The sequence below is a fragment of the Gymnoscopelus microlampas genome (genome assembly GCF_963454915.1).
Source record: "Gymnoscopelus microlampas genome assembly, chromosome: 17".
NCBI lineage: Eukaryota > Metazoa > Chordata > Actinopteri > Myctophiformes > Myctophidae > Gymnoscopelus > Gymnoscopelus microlampas.
Window position 1 is genome coordinate 23,447,139 of NC_139954.1, and position 21,490 is coordinate 23,468,628.

The 21,490-nt window shown below is 44.0% G+C and overlaps 1 protein-coding gene across 1 annotated transcript in view; it reads left to right on the forward strand.

Moving 5' to 3' along the window:
- clybl (citrate lyase beta like) overlaps positions 1-21,490 on the forward strand; it is an 81,003-nt gene that overhangs the window by 35,314 nt on the left and 24,199 nt on the right. Inside the window, exon 2 of the mRNA XM_084084002.1 lies at positions 9,064-9,274. Within this exon, the coding sequence (XP_083940128.1) occupies positions 9,064-9,274 (211 nt within the window). The remainder of the gene's footprint in view (positions 1-9,063; positions 9,275-21,490) is intronic.

Here is a 21,490-nt window from a genome sequence, read left to right on the forward strand (position 1 = left end):
CATATTAAAAAGAGACTGATTATTGTGCGGGAGAAACACAGATCTTTAATTTTGTGCATTTTAGACACAGCTTCTGCCTGTGCCGCCACACTGGAGATAATTGTGGAAATCTACATATTGAGAGGGAGGCTGTTGTCAGGGTCTGTTGGGCAAGGGACTCTGTTATCTGCTCTAATACATGTGGTGGGACAATCGTTTCCACCTGAATTAGGCTATTATGCTGCCAGGTGGAGGCCAATACAGTTACATGTTATGTGAAATTACATGTTAAGTGAAATAGTTATCCTGATTTGATGATAATGAACCAATTACTAAAGGCTATTGGTCTAATAAATATTAAGCGCCAGTGCCATGATCAACACAACAATACCTCAGATTGAATATTATTTCAGACATCATAGTCTCTCGTTTGTGTTGCTTGGAGTGAAGTGTTACACACTACAGCCCATGAGGCCTGTTCTTTGAAAATGCCAAAAGTGCTGGTATCTTTATATATAGAGGTGCAACTTCTTCCAGAGATAAGGATGTGGAATCAGGGAAAACAGGAGCAGAATGTGTCGGTTGCACAGTGCTCCAGCACCATCGACAAGGAGAGTGATGGAGATAAGATGCGTGGTTCAGGGATGTTGAGTTCAAGGCAGGAACATGGTAGTTCAGATCCTGCAAAAGGTGTGTGTGTGTGTGTGTGTGTGTGTGTGTGTGTGTGTGTGTGTGTGTGTGTGTGTGTGTGTGTGTGTGTGTGTGTGTGTGTGTGTGTGTGTGTGTGTGTGTGTGTGTGTGTGTGTGTGTGTGTGTGTGTGTGTGTGTGTGTGTGTGTGCGCGCGCGCCAGATCATCAGAGGCTGTTCTGAAACAGATAAGATGATAATTTAACGGTACTAGTGAACTTGTTTCTTTTTTTAAGACCCAAGATGGGAAGCTGTTAAATGCCGTTTTGTCATTTTCAAGGGCGCTTCTATATACAAAACAGAGGGAAATTAGCTGAATACGGTTACATTAATATAATCTTTGGTTCAGTGACAGTCTGTCAGGCAGTAACACAAGTTAAAGGGAATTGACCTTTTATTTTGAAAAATTGATCTTTATTGGCAAAATGCATATTAATATATTTAAATCAGTGGTGAAATGGAATGAAAAAATGTAGTTTTATCATTTTCCTGCACCTTAATATTGTTGAAGGATACAATCAAAATAAAACCTTTTTTGAGACCTCGAGGTGGAATTATTCATATATATTTCAGTAAAATGCCTGGAGAATTTGACATATCTTCCAAGCCCCCACCGTCCCCCCTTCATGGTCCTGGTTTCTGCCTGCTAATGAGAACCAGTCCCGTCCAGCAGCATATAAACCCACTAACACACAAGTTACCTCTGATCTCAGACCAGTAAAAGTTAGTCACTGCGGCCAAGTCCCACCGCTTTACAGCCACAAATGTAGCCACGCAGCCCTGTGTTATCATAACCTTTCATGTAAAAAAGGGGAAAAAAGGAGAATGAAGAGGAAAGGAATTTGGTAAGGCAGTTGTGGACAGTACATTGGGGACTGTTAAACATATAATACATAGATCATGATTTAATGGTGGGAAAATGTCCGCCAGATGTGGAATGGTATAAATAAAAGGATCCAGATTGTATGTGGTATATGGCAGCGTTGTATGTTGTGTGTATTTGATGACGGGCCCTATGTCCTGATTGGTTACAGCGCTACTGTAATATAGCCTACCAATAATGTTTATGGCTGCCTGCTTTTACTAGCAGTTCCTCTGGTGTTTTTATGGGAATATTACACTGTTAATATTAGCCACCAGATCTGCCATTTTGCCTATTAAGTTCCCTGGTCGTCTGAACTGAGAGCAGCACCAGATGAGAATCTATTCAGTCAAACCATATATAATCAAATTAATTATTTCAAGATAAGAGCCGTCTTTATTTTATTGGGTTGAGCGGCCAAGATGTTTTCTGGTATATTACAGTTTTTAAAAGCTTTGCTAGTGTGCCAGTAGTTTGCATTTTGAAGTGAGGTTTTAAACTGAAGCAAATTAATAGGCTAATGTGTATGGTGTCTTTTTACATAAGGTTTCCATTAAGTACGCTATATTGCTTTGTACACGTTTAGCTAATACGCTTCTCCAGAGCTGCTTAAAAGGACCAAGCAGGTATAGGATTCAATGTTGTGCATAAGACAGATGCAGTAGTTGTTGTGTAGATCTAACCTGTAACATGTTGATTGCAACACAGGGTTTTTCTTTGTGTTTTTAAAAAGCGTTGTTTCCAGAGAGCTGTGCTAATTTCTAATGACTCACATGACTTTGTTTCTGAGTCATTTCCCCCAATTGCTTTGTCCCCATGTCATAATTTGGTTAATTAGCCTGTATGCAATTGGATAAGAAAAGGTGAGATGTTGCATGAAGTGCAACGGATTTGTGACCTCAATGCACTCGCTGTTAGATTTGACACATATGTATTAGGTACACTCACTGGTCCACATCGCTAGCCACATCACAACACTTTGTAAGGCAAGTCATTCTGGGAAGACAGCATCCAGTTTATTTATAGTCCTAGCATCCAGTTTATTTATAGTCCTATCCCAGTCTGAAAAACGTGGACTCTCTCAGTTATGGCACTGATAGCAGTATTTCCCAGCAGCTGAGCATATTTGTTTCCTTACCAAATTATGTCCTTAGGGAGTGTGTCTTGAAACACACAGTTTTGGCTTGGCAAGCCTTGTAACTTATGATTCACAATTTCTCTTTCAAGAAAAAACTGAACAAAACACTAGCACTATTTCCCTCTAGTGCTTAATTTATAGCCTATTCCATCATACAAGGGTGTTGCTTGCCAAAAAGAGCAGATCTACAAGCTAACAGTGTGTTGAAGCTTGTGTGTCTGTTTTATTTTGGCAAGCAAAACCGTCGTATTACAGAGTATAAAGCAGGAGGCCATAGCTGAGTGGTTAGAGAGGCCGTCTGGGAATCAGAAGGTCACCGATTCGACCCCCAGCTCGCCCAGTCTACAGTGTCGAAGTGTCCCTGAGCAAGACACTTAACCCTAACTGCTCCCCAGGCACCATATTAATGGCATCCAGCGCTCCTAATAGTTAGAATGGGTAAATGCAGAGGACAAATTCCAGGTATGTCCAAATGTACTTGCATGGCAAATACCCCAACAACAAAAGCAGGGGTCTTCAACGTTTTACAGGCCAAGCTGTAAAACCCTTTTGCTGAGAGAACGATGAAGCAAGAACCTTAGAAAACCTTCCATGCAAATTGATGACGCTTTCAGAGCTACAGTAGCTCACCATGTTTACTGTAGGTCATTATTTCATTAATGTTGACTGTTGAGAGCTAGCTTGGAAGTATTCCACACATGCTTTAATTTTATGTGACTATGGGGTCAGTGTTGGGTGAATGAAATGTTTGTTTGTTTTGTTTGCACATTATCTTTGCTAATATGTTGGATTCATGTTTTTTGAAAAAAACTAAAATAAACAAACCAAGCAAAAATAACTTTCCTATCAAACACAAATTTGGCTGCCCTCGTAGTAACTCGGAGGATCCCCTAGGGGTCCTGGAGCCCCTGTGGAAGACAGGGGGACTTTTGCCTCCAAACCAAACATCAGCTTGTAGATCTGCTATTTTCTGTGAATGTTACCCCCAGAAGAGGGATGCTGGGGTTCAAGCAGTTATTGTAAAAGAAAAAAAAAAGTTCTATCTCGCATAGATTTGGCGGACTCCCTGCAGTATCTCTGAGGACCCCCTAGGGGTCCCGGACCCCCTGTTGAAGACCCATCAACTAAAGGATGCACTATTATTATAAGCTTTTTTGCTGCACTATTCAGCTGGCCAGTATTGCCACCACAGTGGTGTGCAAACAACAGACTTTCACCACCACAAAAGTCACCTATAATGTCTCTGAAATGGAGGGGGCACAGTGAGCTTAGTTGCTGTGTATCCTGTTATTGATGGCACACAGCTGTTCTATACCATACTATTGATCAAGCCCCTGCTACTTTCCTGGCACAGTGCCCAAAGCCTTAGCCGTAGACGAGAGAAACAGTGCATGCAGTGCAAAATCCTGAGTGTTCATTTAAAGCTGCAATCTGGAACTTTTTTAGCCTGGACAAACAGCCTTAGCTCAGTATAGACATTTTGGCCATCACATGGGAGACCTGGGTTTGAATTCCGACTACGTTCTATATCTTACGGTTTACAGCCGAGGCTAAAATGTTATTAACACATTCACTGCCAGGGGCTTTCTAATGGTGGCAGTTAGCTTTCTGCCAGCATTTTTAAGCATTCTGACTAATTTTTCAAGAACCACAGAATATTTATCTCCAGTATGATCGATCCCCTGATGGTTGCTAATCACAGAGGAAATCACTGTGCTTCCGTGAAAAAAAATGTCATCGTGACCTCCCGTTCTCTTGTTATACCTAGTTGAAAATAGCATGTTTCGCCAAAAATACATAGTAAAAAAAAAAGTACACAGAAGCCGAGATACAGGATATAAAAGTAATAAGTTACCTTGGAAGTGATCGGAGCAGTAAATCTTCGGATCACGTTATCTTGGGTTCTGGACGTTTTTCCCACCCAAAAAAAATAAATGTTTAAAAACAAATCACAGACATATCCGTGAATGGCGGTGAACGGGTGGATTTTAAATCACGGATATGTCCGTCAATGGTTACATTCTGTCAGTGAATGTGTTAAATGAACACCAAAAAAGCAGTGTCAAAATAGTAATAAAGTTTATGAGAACTGTTGAATACTAACCTATTAGGTTTTGCTAGATCTAACCCTGTAAATAACACGCCTTCCTCTCTCCCCCGCACAAGACCAAGCCAAGCTGACCTCACTTCTTATCCCCGTATATCTTTTCATGGTCACCAGTTTACTGTAAAGTGAGACCCCCCGCGGAGCTAAAAGACAGCAGAAAGGCAAAAAAAAAATGGTAGAATGAAAGAGAGAGAGAAGCGCTGATTGCGGTCTCTGTTACTGACCTTTGCTTTTAGTGTCAGCTGATTCGGTGCTGTGCCATTCTCTCTCTGATGATTCTAGCCGACATCAAGGGGTCTTCCAACCCCCCGAACCCCAACCCCCCTTTTTCTTTTTTTAATGAAATCTATTATTTTATTACTGCCACCATCTTCTTGTAAGCGTACCCCACTTAACTTATAATTTATTTGCCTTTCAAATGGGCACTTAGAGTGGCTTTTTAACATTCACCCCGGAGCAGCATCTGCTGAATAGAGAGGACTTCATTTGGGTCTTTGCAGCCCCCTCTCATGCCCCCCTACCACTCGATGCCCCCCTCGGTCTTCCAACCCACTATTTTCTTTTCTAATTTTCATGTTTGCTTTTTCCTCCCGTCACTATGGACCCTGTAGCTTTTTGTCCCTCAAGTGACTGCAAGGTCCTCCCCTGCTCACTGTTCCCCAATCCGCATGGCAAAGAACCCGTTGCATATTCCACCCTTCTGCAACCTTTTGTGATTATTCTTGACAAAAGGTGCCCCCTATCCCAAACACTAGAACACTGGGGTGCCCTGCAGAGGTACTGTGTACCTGGAAGCACTACGGTGCCCCGGGCAGCAGCCACCTGAAGTGGTTTTAATTACCTGTTACAGCCACCATCATCTCAGTCCAGATTAGGCTTGACTGTAAGACTGACTGGAGGGCATTTGGAAGCACAGTTGACAGGATTTATTGGCTATTGAAAGGACGTTAGCTCCTTGAGAAAATAATAGGCAAGCTATTTAGCAAACAGAATACTTATGACCCCCCCGACATCCTTTTTTTTTTTACAAGATGAACCATATCCCCCTCTTCCTTTCTCTCTTTTCTTCTCCTCAGGCAAAGATGTGTGCTGCTATCTACAAATGTTCCCTCCAAGGGCCACTGAAGTCCAGTGAGACTTGGTTGCAGTAGAGCTGTTTCTCACTGTAATTAGATCCATCCGATCCTAATCATTTAGGCTATTCATTAGGGCTAATTGTTTCAGCACCCAGACCGACAGAACAAATAATTAAGACGTGTGTGCCATGATTGTGATTATTGGTGTGTGTGTGTGTGTGTGTGTGTGTGTGTGTGTGTGTGTGTGTGTGTGTGTGTGTGTGTGTGTGTGTGTGTGTGTGTGTGTGTGTGTGTGTGTGTGTGTGTGTGTGTGTGTGTGTGTGTGTGTGTGTGTGTGTGTGTGTGTGTGTGTGTGTGTGTGTGTGTGTGCGCGCGCGCGCAAAGCATGCATGTGTGACTAGTGTGAATGCTTTGATAAGCACATTTGTGGTCTGAATCCATGCATATTACACACATCCATTATGTATCTGACAGTGTAGCAGCTTGTAACCAAAACACACTAGCCTATAAAACGTGCTTATTTCCTGTTGACTGTAGCAATAAACGAACAAACCCCAAAGTAGAATGAGCGAACCCAATCAAAAGATGTATTTGAATACTATTCCATATTTATTTTTCAATCTCTCCAGCTATCACTGACACATTCCGTCCACCCACCATGCTCCGCATAGATATTCAGCTGAATGTGCAGTCTGCTGAAACAATTAGCATATGAGTGGCTCAATGTTTTGGGTGAGTTTGTCGCTGACAAAGAGAGTCAAAGCACAGGTCAACGTGCTTCATCCACTTCAATGGAGAGCAGAATGGGAAAACAGAACTCACTGAATTAAATGTTTCCAGACTTTCACTTTATATTAAGTAGTGGGGGTATGAAGTCACCTCTCTGTTTCACCATTGATAGATTCTTTATTGCAATGCTCACTATATTCACTGTAGATTGACTGTACATATTCTTCCGTATTTAGCGATATTAATCTCTCTTTTACTCTTTATTTTTGAATTTGTAATCTTTAAGTTGATACTATTCATGAGATATTCATGATAGATTGCACTATACTTATTCCTTTATCTACAGTACAAATGGTCAATGGACTGGCCAGGGCAGGCTTGTATTTTTCATTTCATTTCATTCATACGTTATAGAATTTTGTTAACAAGACACAACACAGAACACTGAGCTCACACAAACTGCCCTATAATGATACTGTAGGCCATACTGTACTTAAATAAATCATCATATGTATACAGTATACGTATACTTACATTTAACTCCTTCAATAATACCAATTGGTATTGTATTTTATAGTTGATTAGTTACCTTTGCAACAAGGTATAACTTAAGGATAACTATAAGGATTGTGGAATGAGCAACACAGCGCCGAATGTCGAATGGCCAAAATCCCCCAATATGCTTCTGTTTGTAATCGCTCTCGTTTTGAGCGACCTGCCAGCACACACCTGCTGGTGTGTGACTGGCACCTGAGCATGGGTTCTGCAACTTTGTTGAGTGTGTGTATGCTCCAAGCAGCAACACTGCCCCCATGGAAAGATGTCACATTTGTCCCTTCAGGATAAGGCCTGTGCAATAGGGCAAGTGGAAGCTGTTATTCCGTAACGCAGAGTGGAAGCATTATTTGGTGTCAGCCCTGGTACCATTTCCAAACGTAGGACCAAGTTCCGTGAAGCTGGTGAAGTCAAAGACAGACCGCAAAGTGGCCGTCCCAGGAAGACAACACCCCAAGAAGACCAGTTCCTCACCTTTGCTTCACTGACGAACCTTTCTTCCAGAGATTTACAGTCAAGATTTGCACAACGGTACTACAGACAGATCTCTGTCAAAGTTGCAGGACCCATGCTCAGGTGCCAGTCACACACCTGCCAGCCAGCAGGTGTGTGCTGGCAGGTCGCTCAAAATGAGAGCGAATACCAACAGAAGCATATTTGGGCATTTACCCACGGTTAGCTGTGTTGCTCATTCCACAATTATAACGCTGTTACTATAATCTGATTTGTTTTTCGAGTAACTAACGTGATCGCGTTACTTACAGTACGTTACTTTTAATTATATTTCAGTGTTCCTTCTGTTGAAAAAAGAAAATCCATCCGACGCATTTGCACTGTTTCTGTTTATTTCCTGCATCTTAACAAGGCACAGGACGTGCAGGTGTGCGCATCTAAGTGAAGGCAATTCAGAGACGGCAGAGAGGTTAACTTTACGTTGTGGCAGCTTCACATTATTTAGATTTGTTGGTGAAAGGAGTAAGAACGTCATGCAAATTATGCCTAGTGTCTGTCAGGTTCAATTTGAAGACGCATCTCCAAGCCAAGCACAGCTCCACAACACTTATGGCCACTCCGGTAGGCTGCACCCTCGATTTTGTTAACCAAACCTGACCTTAAAGCACTGTAAAGGGGATATTGCGTATGTAATTCTTGTTAATAGCGTGTAGGGTTAAAGATTATGGGCTGTAGACTAGGCTATCCAATGACAATATAGTTAATAAACGTTACAGTACAGGTTCACTGAGTAGGCTACTCTCCAACTGGACTTGCACAACAAATGGCAAAGGGGTCGGTAACGCAAAAGTAATTTAAATGTAATCTAACAAGTAACTTTTCTCAGTAGGTAATCCTGAAACTTAAAGGTAGGGTAAGTGATATTTTTGGGTTAAAACAAAAAGTATGTTGTTAAAAGGTTAAAGCACTATATTGTGATAGTAATCATTGCTATAGAGTGTTTGTTCAGTAACAGAAGTCTCCCCGTTTCTCCAGCTCTTTAATAAACAGAAAATACAGCCAATCAGGAGAAAGTACCCATTTTTAAGCTTAATTTTTATAGTGTTCCAGTTCCAATTTTGCCTGCTCATTTCTTAGTGTCATCACTTCCAATTTCACTTGTTTAAAGTACATCCTGATTGAGTTCTCTGTCCTGATTGGATAAAATTGGAAATGAAACTGAAACTGAAACGAAAATGCATTTTCTGTTTTATAAAGAGCTGGAGAGACAAGGAGACAACTTTTACTGAACAAACACTCTATAGCAATGAGTACTATCAGAATATAGAGCCATTTAACACTTATTTTAACCAAAGAAAATCACTTACCCTACCTTTAACAAATAACTTTTTAATGGCACTAATCTGGTAACGAGTTACTTTCAAAGGTAATGTTACCCAACACTGACTGGTGTACACCATGTGTTTGTGCTGACAGGGACGGTAGCTGGCTCCTGAGTAGTGGCTGGCAGTGGCATGCATTGGGACATCGTGGCCACCACACAGCGGGCACCTCGCTGCGCTATGTGCCACGCAGGGCCGTCCTCTACTGCCCTGGCAACGACGAGAGGAAGCTACGGAAGCTAGCCTCGCTGGACGTTGACTGTGCTGTCCTAGATTGCGAGGACGGGGTTGCCCTGAGCAAAAAGGTAATTAACGCAAACCTCTTTACACACACACACACACACACACACACACATACTGTACACACAGCATTTCACAAACATACCTATGATTCAAGGATCAAGAGTTATACACGCGCCACGTGTGTCTATAACATGCATATAGACACAAGTGCACGTTACACACACGCAGCTGTGTGAGCCAAAATGTTTTTTAATTCCCTCTCCCTCCTTCAGACAGGTGCTAGATTTAATCACCAAAAGGAAATCCACCTAAGTAAGATGTTTAAAACAAGCACATTTCACCCCATTGTGTCTGCATAAAGGCAGCCCTGCCCCCCTATCAGAGTCCTTTAAAACAAGGTGACCAGGTCCCACTGGGTGAGCAGCAGGAAGGCAGCAGATGCAGCAGGTTAAAAGCATTCTCCTCCCGCCTACACCGCCTCCCCATTGGCCCTGCCAAACTGCCCATGAAATTGTGATTGGAGAGTGGGGTAAAGAAGGGGGACAGAAAAAAAAGAGGGAAAAAGTCAAATAACAAAGGTTTTTTTTTTAAGTCATGATAATAAAGACGATGGATATGGCCAGAGGCTATTCCTGTAGAATGCTAAAGACAATGAGATGAGGGCCCGCGTGACTGACAGGCTAGAAACTGTGACCCTTGCGAAGGAGTTGGTGGATGTCAGCGCTTCTATCTTCATTATGTGTTTGAGGGGACATGTGGAGAGGAATGCAGCATTGTAGCGGCCATTCAGGCCCGAGAAGAATACAGACTCTGGGCTCTTGAGCTGTCTTCTCGTGACAGGTTCACATCTCCATCTAATATCAAGGGAAGTATATCCCACCATCACTCCACTCATTTCACTAATTCAAGAGGAGTAAAAGGACCGTAAATTGCCACGCCAAACAGGGCTACCTGTCCATATGATATACTGACAACAATACTGCCGTCTAGGTTTTCTAAAGGACATGGTTATTATATGTAACATGATGTAATTTCAAACACCAATATGATGATCTGTACTGAAAAAAACAATTCAGGACATTTTCCTAGATCGGTTCTTTTAGCTGGCTGTGCCTATAAAATGCAATGTAAGGCCTTTCATAGGTGGTGCTGATGAGCGGAGGGGACAGCAGCATTCTCTGCTGTCTTTATTCCCCCAACACGCAGAATAATGTCGCCAAGCAGGTGTCTCTGTATCCTCAGCGCCACCCTGAGCGCTGCACATCAAAATGCCAATGATCAACTCCTGGAAAATAGAATTGTACACCAGCAGTCCCCCTCCAAGACTAATAATCTCTTTATACCCCAGCCCCCTCCTTCTCTCTCCGAATCTGGCTAAGCCTGCACTTCACGGCACAATGCGTTGATTCAGGACAAGACTCAAGTCAATTTTGGAGACCATATGTTAGCTTTAAAAGAGTCTGGCACAGTGTGCTATGAAAAAACCTGTGATCCATTATGTATTTGCTTGGTCGTACTGTGTAATATATAAATGAGTTATTAACTCAATAATAAAAGGCACCTTTCCTACCAAGCACTTCACTTCACTCCTCACACTCTCAGCTGCTCTACTCCGTCGTGGCAATTGGAAATCCATGGGGGTCACTTTGTATACTATGCCTTCAGGTGGATGACATTCTTTCCCTTTGGACAATCAGTGCTTCCTGTGTGTGCATGTGTTCACATGCACACACAGGCATGTGTGTTTGTGTTATGGTTTATGGTTATGCATGTGTGCCAAAGGATAGTAAAAAGCCTTGTATTGTGACTTGTGAGTTTATTTTGCCAGTGGCAGTTTTCAAGGGTGAAATGTTCCCCGGTTATTGTCCTAGTTTACTTCTTGCCAAAATGTTCACCTAACAATGAACCCCAGTCCATTTTTGATCATAATCTGTTTTGGGATTGAGTGCATTATCTATAAATATAACCATGCAAAGTCAATTATGAAGATATTTTAGCCTTTATGTGTGTGTCCATGTCCATATGTAAACCTTCCTGTTGTTTACCATTGGTATTGTACCGAACACACGTTCGCCGCGATTACGTTCACCATGACAACGGCACAGTAGGCCTGTCGCCTTGCCAACCGATGCCAGGCCTTTACACTGCCCCTGCAATGCCTGCCTGCTGCCTTCCTAACAATTGAGATGGAGAGAGAGAAAAGAGATGGAGAGAGAAGCAGCGAAGAGCTCTCTAACAGCTCTTCAGTTGTTTATGTGGAAGCAGCTCTAAAGAGTAAAGATTGGGGACAGTTACCTGTCATATTTACAGTTATATGCACAGATATGAACAACTATATTTTCATTTAAAGTCTAGTAGCCTCTCTTTTCCGTGCTGGAAACTCTGTTGTTGTGCGCTGGTATCACAGACTAAAAATAGCAGATTTACAAGCTCACAACGCATGGCGCTGCGACATGTTTTATTTATGTCTATTTGTGTGCGCAACACGTACACAACCAACTATAAATCAGGCATTACTCCCAAACTGTGTAGTAGTTTCCCCGGTTGCTTAGGAAGGGAAAGAAATAAGGAGAAGTGGAAGTGGGGAATAGGGGTTGGGGGGGCTGCTAACTGTCACCGCGGACCCAGTGAGGAGAGGAGGAGGAGTGAGGGAGGAGGGAAGAGAGGAGGAGAAGACAAGGCTGACTGCTCTAACACTCTTACACATATCATCATATCTGTATGATCAGTGGGGTGGAGGAGGGAGGGAGGTAGAGAGGGCAGGTTGAAACCCTGGAGCGGAACTGACGGCTACACCTGTCCCCCTCTCGCTCGCTCTCTCTCTCCTCTCCCCCTCCCTCCCTGTTGCCTCTCCTATCTGGGGACCTCAGGGTTAAGATTGTTCTTCTCACTCTCTCTCTCATGTTCTTTCTCTATCTTGTTTGCCCTATGGGCTATAGCATTCCTGCCGTTGGCTCTACTCCCTCTCTCTCTCTGCCTCCCCGACTCTCTCTCACTCTCTCTGCCCTCCTGCGGACCACTCCATCCCTCCTCTGACTCCCCCCTGCCTCCCCGTCGTAGAGATTCTCTCCTAATCCCTGGAAGTTTGGAACTAATGAACTAACCGCTGAGCTGCTGCCACGGAGCCTGGTCCCAAACTATACTGTACTTCACACTCGATTTCCTCTCCAGATGGCTTGGTGGCGTGGCCGAGCCGGCAGGGAGCAACCTTCCCTCTCACACTAGCGTGCACGCAACAGTGCACGCCGGACGCGCACGTGCGTGCCACATTGTGTACGTGCATACACGCTTGATGGAGTCAAAGCGTGCGTTTCTCCTTGTGTGTGTGTGTGTATACACACACACACACACACACACACACACACACACACACACACACACACACACACACACACACACACACACACACACACACACACACACACACACACACACACACACACACACACACAGACAAACACAAACAGTGCGGTTTGGCTGGCAGGGAGCACCTCTCTCACTCAAGTGTGAAAGTGGACTGATGTTGTTTTCTTTTCCCATTTTCATCATTTCCTCTGAATTTGGAACTTGTCTGCAATTGCTATCATTAGATCGCTTCCATCACTTTTCCACAGCAGGGCCAGTGAGAGCTTACCAGAGCCAGTGCTAACTCAGTGGGTTTAAAAACGTGTTTTGATTGTTGTGTGATTTTATTTTATTTAAAAAAAAATCTCCCTTTCCCCCCAATTTAATCGTTATGCAAATTAACCTTCCCCACACATTTCTCTGTTGCCATTGCTATTGTGCCCTACTACTGGCCCACCTGCCAGTGAGAATCCCCCATCAGGTGGACTAGCGCCTCCATCCTACTCCTCCCGCACAACCTCCCCCCCACCCCCTTCTGACGGGCACCACCCCAGCCTTTACTGTAGGAATTGGTAGTGCAGCGACAAAGAACGCCCTCCCCACCCGGCTCCCCTCCTCCGAACACGGCTAATTGTATTCGTTTAGACACTCAGCCACGCCGTATGCTCTGTGGTGGATTCTAACCCCTAGCCTCTGCGGTGGTGGACAGATACTTTACCCCTGTGCCACCCAAGCACTTTGTTGAACAACTTGTTGTCACTTTTCATTTTCTCTCAATTTAGTCATTGTGTGTACTGCGGTCTCTGCCAACCCCGACTGTTGGCTTGGGGAGAGGTTAGACCACGGGCCTACTGCGAAACACATGGAGTCACCATCCACTTTTTTTTCATCTCACAGTGAAGAGTTTTGTAGTGCATGTGGAGGTTCATGCTGTCCACCCCAGTTATCTTCCCTGCTTAACAGGTGCCCTGACCAACCAGTAAGAGTCGGCGAGCGGCTTCATACCCGGCTAATGCTGCCATTCGTGTTTGTTGGAGCAACCGGCTAAGCCGGACGCATCAATACCAGGGATTGAACCCAGCCTCTCCGCTGGTGGGCGAGGGTTTTGTTGTGTTGATTGTTGACTTTCATCATTCAGTTATTGTGTGGTGGAGTATCAGTCTGGTTTGTTGTTTGCTTGCTTTATTTTGTGATTTGTGCATGCAGGCACATACATTGAAATTTGGATGGCTCTGATACATTTCACAATTCAACATTCAGTGCTTTTACAATTGAAGGAAATAAGCATTTCTTCTCAGCATTGCAACTCCCAATTTAATCGTTATGCCAAATCCCAATTCCCCCATGTAGTCCCTGTCACTGCTGACCCCTACTGTTTGGTCTTAGGGAGGGTGTACACAACCACGTGTCTCCTCAAATACACATGACATTCACCAGCCACTTCTTTTCACCTGATAGTGATGAGTTTCACCGGGAGGACTTGGTCAAAAGTCAATAATCTGCATATAGGAAATCAGATTTGGGCTGCCAGTCCGAACAAGTCCTTGTATTGTATAATTGCCCAGTTTGCCCACAATCAATTTTTAAATGACTAATTATTTACATTTATTTGACATTCAAAGTTAGACCCACAAAATGCACACCTCAGGTCTCCCACCCACACACGCATGCATGCACCTAACATGTACAGACAATGCGCACAAAAGCGTGCATGGCATGCACACACACCTTACCACCTCTCATTTGCTTTCTCGACACACTATCTGTCTCCGTAGCTCCTCATGTAGCAGCTCACGTTAGAACATTTGAGAGTGCAGCTGGCATCGTTGTTGTCTACTTCCTGTCTTGGGTGTTAATGAACTGTAAGAATATGAGTGAACTATTGGCTGTCACTGGAGATTTTCATCTTAACATAAATTATGCGGCCAACTGTCAACCGATACGTGACCTCAGTTGAATGCACAGTGTTTTTATTCCAGAGGACAGTGAAAGATCTATTATACATATAAGTGGATTCAAATGACTAAACACCTGACAGAAGGAACTCCTGGGGTTTAGTGACTTGAATTATGAATATTGAACATTTTGTATTTACTGTGTGTGTGTGTGTGTGTGTGTGTGTGTGTGTGTGTGTGTGTGTGTGTGTGTGTGTGTGTGTGTGTGTGTGTGTGTGTGTGTGTGTGTGTGTGTGTGTGTGTGTGTGTGTGTGTGTGTGTGTGTGTGTGTGTGTGTGTGTGTGTGTGTGTGTGTGTGTGTGTGTGTGTGTGTGTGCGCGCGCGCAGCCAGTTCCTCAGAGGACCCAGTAGAGTTGAGAGAAACTCCCAGCCAGACTGCCAAGAATCACAAACGGGGATCCGAGCCGTTCAGCCAGAAAATAGACCCAGATCAGAAAGACTTTCCATGCCAAACCTTCCTGTCTATCAAAGTCTGTGTGTGTTGGTATGTGCGTGCACAGTGTCAGGTGTCACGCACGGGGTGGAGTCCTTTGGGGGGGTGAGAGGAGAGCAGGAGGTCAGAGTTCATCGGAGGGTGATGACAGTACTGTGATTAGCGACTGTTGTTGAGGAGCGAGTGGAATTCTACGCTCGTCAGGTGTTGGAACGAGAAGAGAGATGGATGGAGGCGAGGGAGGAGATGGATAGGTGGGAGGGAGGGTTGTTGGAGAGTCAGAAAAGGAGAACTGTAAAGATAATCGTTGAACTGCCTTTTTCTCTTGAGCAGTGGTTCTCAGACTTTTTCAGTTCAACACCCGAAAGAGTCTCCCTGGAACCCAAACTTACAAAAGAATGTATGAGGTTTTTGAAAAAAAAAATGAATTACATTTTTTAAGTAAAAAAGGATATTTACTTGCGACCCATAACCGACCCACAATGGGTTTGGGAAACACTGGTCTAGGCCATTGATTATACCTCATCCCCTCGTACTCCCTATTCTTGTTGCCTATTTTGATAGATGCTAGTTATACTATGCAGATGTACAGTATGTTGGTTACTTGTTCACACTTGTTTTTGCACTTTGAGATTTCTTGTAAATGTAAAGTGCGTTATAAATCAAATCCATTATTATTATTATTATTATTACTGTTTGCTTTTCCACAAAATGCTTAGTATGTTAATTGGATGGCATGTTGTTTAGAGACGGATGCTAGGTTTGATGTTTATCTGCTATCGTAGTTACTTTGTAGCATTCTTAGCACTCTATTTATTTAACCATTTTCCCTGTCATTTGTTGACAAGGGTTCATGCCATTTACTCTGATCTTGCACTTTGTGCAGTCACTCCGGATAAAAGCGTCTGCTAAATGCCTACATTGTAAATTGTATTTGGAAAGAAATCCAGATGAGGGACACATTAGATGCAAGTCTTCTCTGTAAACACGCGCGCACGCGCACACAAACACACACGTACACAGACATAGGCGCGCAGCAGCTCCAGATGCTGTGGGTCGAGGGCAGGGGTTGAGGCCGAGCGAGGGATCAGAAAACGCTGAGATGTGAAGAACAGAGAGGTCCCCTCTCCCTCGCTCATTATCCTGTTACACTGTGGTGTTTTCCCTGGCAGAGCTGCGGCCCACACCGCTCTGTGCTACGTGGGCCGCTGAACGCACAACCGCCACAGGGGGAGAGAGCGGCCCTCATGGAGGAGAGGAGAGGAGAGGAGCAGATGTGGGGGTGGGGCAGACTGAAATTGTGCTTCATGTATGTTATCTTACGATGTTGGCAAATTTTGACGCAGTTTAGTGTCGGGCAAAAAACAACATATATACTGTATACAGCAGTGGTTTTTCATGTCAAGGACCCCCAAAATGATATGTATTTGGCTGCGGACCCCCCCATCTCAAAAATTATGTGTGCCAGGGATTTTTCAAAAATAGCAGATCTACAAGCTCATGAGCTTGTATATCTGCTATTTTTGAATAGCCAAAGTATAAAATATGGTTAAAGTGGTTAAAATGATTGTGACTAATTTAGCTGGGGACCCCCTGGTACCCCCCCAAAGACCCCTGGGTGTCCCCGGACCCCACAGAACCAATGGTATACAGTATTATAAAATGTAAAACTTGTTGACATTTAGCTTAACTTAACTTACAGTAACCACTGAAACCCTATACTTAGTTGACCGGAGTTCCCCAAGGTTGTACTGTATACTACTAAAAAATCACACCCTGTGTGAAGGTAGTGGCGCCTTTGATACATTTTGTCAAAGATATGTGTTTATAATGTGTTTATAGCCACGTGTCACGTGAAGCTTGACCAATCACTTTGTTGACGGACCTGACCAATCAGAACGTTGACGGTGAACACGGACAAAGTCAGGTATAGAGCAGGATCCGCTCGCGCCGCTAAAAAAAGGGAACACAGGAAAGAACAAATGGACACATAAGGAATTCAGATAGACCCGTAAGGGTCTATTTGGGTTTGACTGTGCTCCCTTTTCTTTGAGCCTCGCCTCCCATTTTTACACAGAATTAAATTACTGTAACAATGAGGATTTTGCTTTGAGCAGAGAAACACTTCCAATGCTTTCTGCGACGAGTTGCAACTGTTTGCAAGGTGTTAATAACTTCTCCTCTTAACACAAGTTATTCATAGCTACAGCATTAGTTTACCTAAACTAGTGTAAACATCAGCCACTTTAACACTCAATACTCTGAGTGACAAGCTGGTTTTACAACATAAACAAATCCCCCCATCCCTGTTGTGCTGGTTATCTCATTGTAGAGGTTTTACAGAAGAATAAATAATGCAGACTCAGAGTGCCTCTGAATGACGGGATGACTGAATCTCTCCTCTGTATCTCTAGCAACTCCAGCTCTCTGGAACGCCATGTGTCACTTGTCAAAATGAATCCAGGGTGACTGGGACTCTGGTTAGACACAAACATATGCGCGCACACACACACACACACACACACACACACACACACACACACACACACTCACACTCACACTTACACACACTCACTTAGACATCATTCACATAGCCTTTACGTACACTAGTTTACAGTTCATTTTAAATGGCATCACAAGTTGGCACAGCAGGACACAAAACGTCGGCTCTCGAAGGAAAAACAGCTACATTGAATGTGACTCATTCTTTTTATCTCCACTCTCCTTCCTCCCTCTCTCTCCTCCCTAGCTTACACATGCTCACACATAGACATGCAAACATTCCCAGTTGCCCACACTCAAACAATAACAAGTGCCTAAAAGCCTCGCTTGCAGCTCCAGAGGCTGTGCAGGGTTCATCCTGCAATCTGCCTGTTAGATTATTAAACATATTTTGCACAAAGTTGACACTTTGGCCTGAGGGTGGCGCTACAGGAAAGGTCACACGGGGGCATCCAGGTGGTGCAGGGGTAAAGCAGCTGGACCCCACACTAGAGACCGGGTTCGATTCGTCACCCGTGCCTCTGGCTTGGCCGCCTGGCCGGGCGCTCAAACGATCACAATTGGCCGTGTTCACCGATGGGAAGCCAGCAGGGGGATTGTCTTTTCTTTCGCTGCACTAGCGACTCCTAGTTTGGTCAGGGTACCTGTTCAGCAGGGAGCAGAATGGATGGATGGTGTGTTCCTCCACATGCATTATGTCCTCCTGTTGAAACTCCTCACAGTCTGGGCAAAAGAAGTGGCTGGCGACTCCATGTGTGTCTGAGGAGACATGTGGTTGTCTACACTCTCCCCAGACCAACAGCGATGACAGAGACTATACGCATTATGTATACACTCAACAGTGCATACAATTCCTCAAAAGGAACATTTAACTTGACTTCTTCAAGGCTTAGTTGATTGAGGGAAATTATGAGGGTTTACTTTGTTTCTCTATTGATATTTGATTGCATGGTCTTGTTTAAAGCATACTTTTTAAAAAGAAGGAACACATTTGTACACTGGCTCGTTTTTTTTATTGGCGTTTTGCCCTGTGGCCTTCCTCAGAATTAACAAATTTGTGAAGGCCAGCAGGCCAAAATGTCACTTAATTCAAATCAATTAATATGGGTCCAGAATGTGCAACACTTTTTTTCTTCTTTTTGAGTTTGCTTTCAGTAGTCAGCACCTCACCACAGCCATTGTTGTGCGTTACCTTTCCTATTAAAGCATAATGTCTAACACCAATGCTTACTGTAGTTAATTAGTGGGGTTGGTGGGTTAGCAGCGAGAGTCCTAAATCCAGAGGCGGTGTTTTGACGTTAACCATGTCAAAACCGTATGACACTGCGGCTGCATGGACATCCATGATCTGATGCAGGGGAGGAGGTGGTCCCGCTGTGGGCTGTGCGCACGCACATCAGCATCGGATGGCTGTGGTCTGATGTTTTGTCAGCAAGGCGGTAGAGCCGTGCTGCGCAGCGTATATGTGCCACTCCATAGGAACCCGGTGCTCTGAGGGGTGAGCTGTGTGTTAAGGAGCTGCCCTCTCTCTCCTAGAAGGTCAGCCTCTCTGTACTTTGAAAAGCCCCTTGTGCGCATCCGTGCGTACGGGATAGCCTGGGCCTGCCGACCACTCCCCACCCCCCAGCCCCTCAACCACCACCACCAGCTCCCCGGCCACCTGTGTGCATCAGCCTCTAATGATGAGAACGGTGGAGAGAATCAAAGACGCAGGGAGAGGCAGCACTGTGCATATGCTCCGTGGGACGCTGGGCGATTGGGGGAGGGACCTTTGAAGCAACTTGTCGGACGGCTGTCCATTAATGTAAAATATCTCCTTTTCAAAGGGCTTTATGCAAGCTCGGAGTAGCGGGCCCGTTGGAGTCAAGGTGTCTGGCAGAATGTTCTCTCTGTCAATAGAGAGGCAGAGAGCGAGAGATAAAAGAGGGGAGAGTGCATGGTGGCCTATAGCCTTGGCTGCTGCCTATACTGTTCCTGGCTTCGTGGGTTTCAGAAGTACCATCACAAAAGCAGAGCAGTGCAGGAGACAAGTCTAGGAATGACTGGGTGTCTGGTTACATGAAAGGGATTTTTTTTATACACGCAGACTGGCAGTATATCAGGCCGACACTGGACTCGGAGACTCAGCCCTGTCCTGTCTTTATTTGATCAGTGAATGTTATAAACCGTGCTTTTTGATGATGGCCGGGCTGCTATTTATTTAGTTTGGTCAAGGATGAATGTGACTCCTGGCACATGAGGGCAGCCAGCGGCTCAGGCAGATCCATTTCTCCGCTTGCGGACCCTAGAGGGACAGTGAATAGAGAGGGCAGAATTTTATCCACCATGTAGCAGGTTTATGAATCGTGAGTTATGGCTGCGTAAATCGCTCCGTCCGTTTTAAGTTACCGCTGTACAGTTATGGGTCTATCACTGGTTCTGTGTGTGTGTGTGTGTGTGTGTGTGTGTGTGTATGAGTGAGAGAGAGAGAGTGAGGGGGGACTGACAGCACTTCATTCTAAAACTTCACTAAGACTAAGAGATCACAGCACACTCATGGTGTAACAATCCCTTTTGTCTCATCTAATGCTGTGAACAGACGACACGTAGAAGCGCAGCCCAGATATGACCCCCTATTAAATCCTGGCTAATCTTTGATATGTACTTTGATACCATATTTTATTGATATTGGAGGGGTATTCATAACATCAAGTGCAGTTCTGCATTCCAGGAGATCAGAGTGAGAGCTGCTCTGTCTCAAGAGCCGTCCCATGACCCCTGAGGTTCCCCCACCACACAGCAGAATGAAGTTCTACTCCTCTGAAGTTCTACTCTACTAGTCCACCTTGTACTACCCGCTTTTTACAAGAGATGTTGATGAATGGGCTTCCCTTTTTATGTGTCTCTGTTGTACACTTATGTACGTACACACTAGAGCCCGAGCAATGCAAGATCTTTGGGTCGGATGCCAGTCCCGATTTCGGAGAATCCCAGACCACGATTAACGATGTTTTGACCGATATCAAAAAGAGTACGATTTAATTTGAAAAACGTTTATTTGATTAAAGTCTCTATTTGAGAACCTTTAACTTATAAGCAAACAAATAAATGAAAATAGACACAATCACTTTTTTTATATAGTATAGAGAAATATAAATTTGAATGTATGAAAACATTTGACCACTTAATCCCCATTTGAAACAATTCTAAAATAGCCGATAGTCAAGCTTACAAAGCATGGAATTGCAACACACTGTTTTTTTTTTTACATTTTTGAAAACCTTTGAAACTCTTCACTTTGTAATGACATGCCCAAAATAGGGATGTCATGTTGAAAGTGGTTAAAAATCGGGAAACTTTGGCTATTTTGGCTCATACACACATACTCATTGGTATTGGTCAGTTTGTCTTCTAAGTAAGCAAGATGGTCTGCTGGTAATCAGCCAGTTCAAATATTTCTGTGGGATTTTGTGAAGCAGAACACAATCGATGTTATTTGCATGATCAAGTTGCTGTCAAGCATGTAATAGGAGTGCATTACGTATGACACTCATCAGCATCTAGTGGTGGAGGATCTCATTTCCTGACATATCATTTCAACCTCAATAAAATGAATAAAATGAAATGCACCATATATATTAATAAATGGCCATCTGTTAGGTATCAATCTGTTTTCTTTCTAAGGAATCTATGTTCAGTATAAGTTCCAAAAATGCCAAGCAGAACATCAGAGCATCTGTACCACACACACACACACACACACACACACACACACACACACACACACACACACACACACACACACACACACACACACACACACACACACACACACACACACACACACACACACACACACACACACACACACACACACACACAACCACAGAGGCACTCACAGGCCCCAGCCTCTGATCTGACCCGACAACTCCTAAGCTACCATTTCCTCATGCTGTTTAACTCGGAACACATTTCTCCCAGAGAGCCTTTCTCCTCTCCCAGTCCAGACTTCTCTCACTTGCCCCACTCTGTCCCTCGTTCCCTCCATTCTCCTTTTCTCCTAG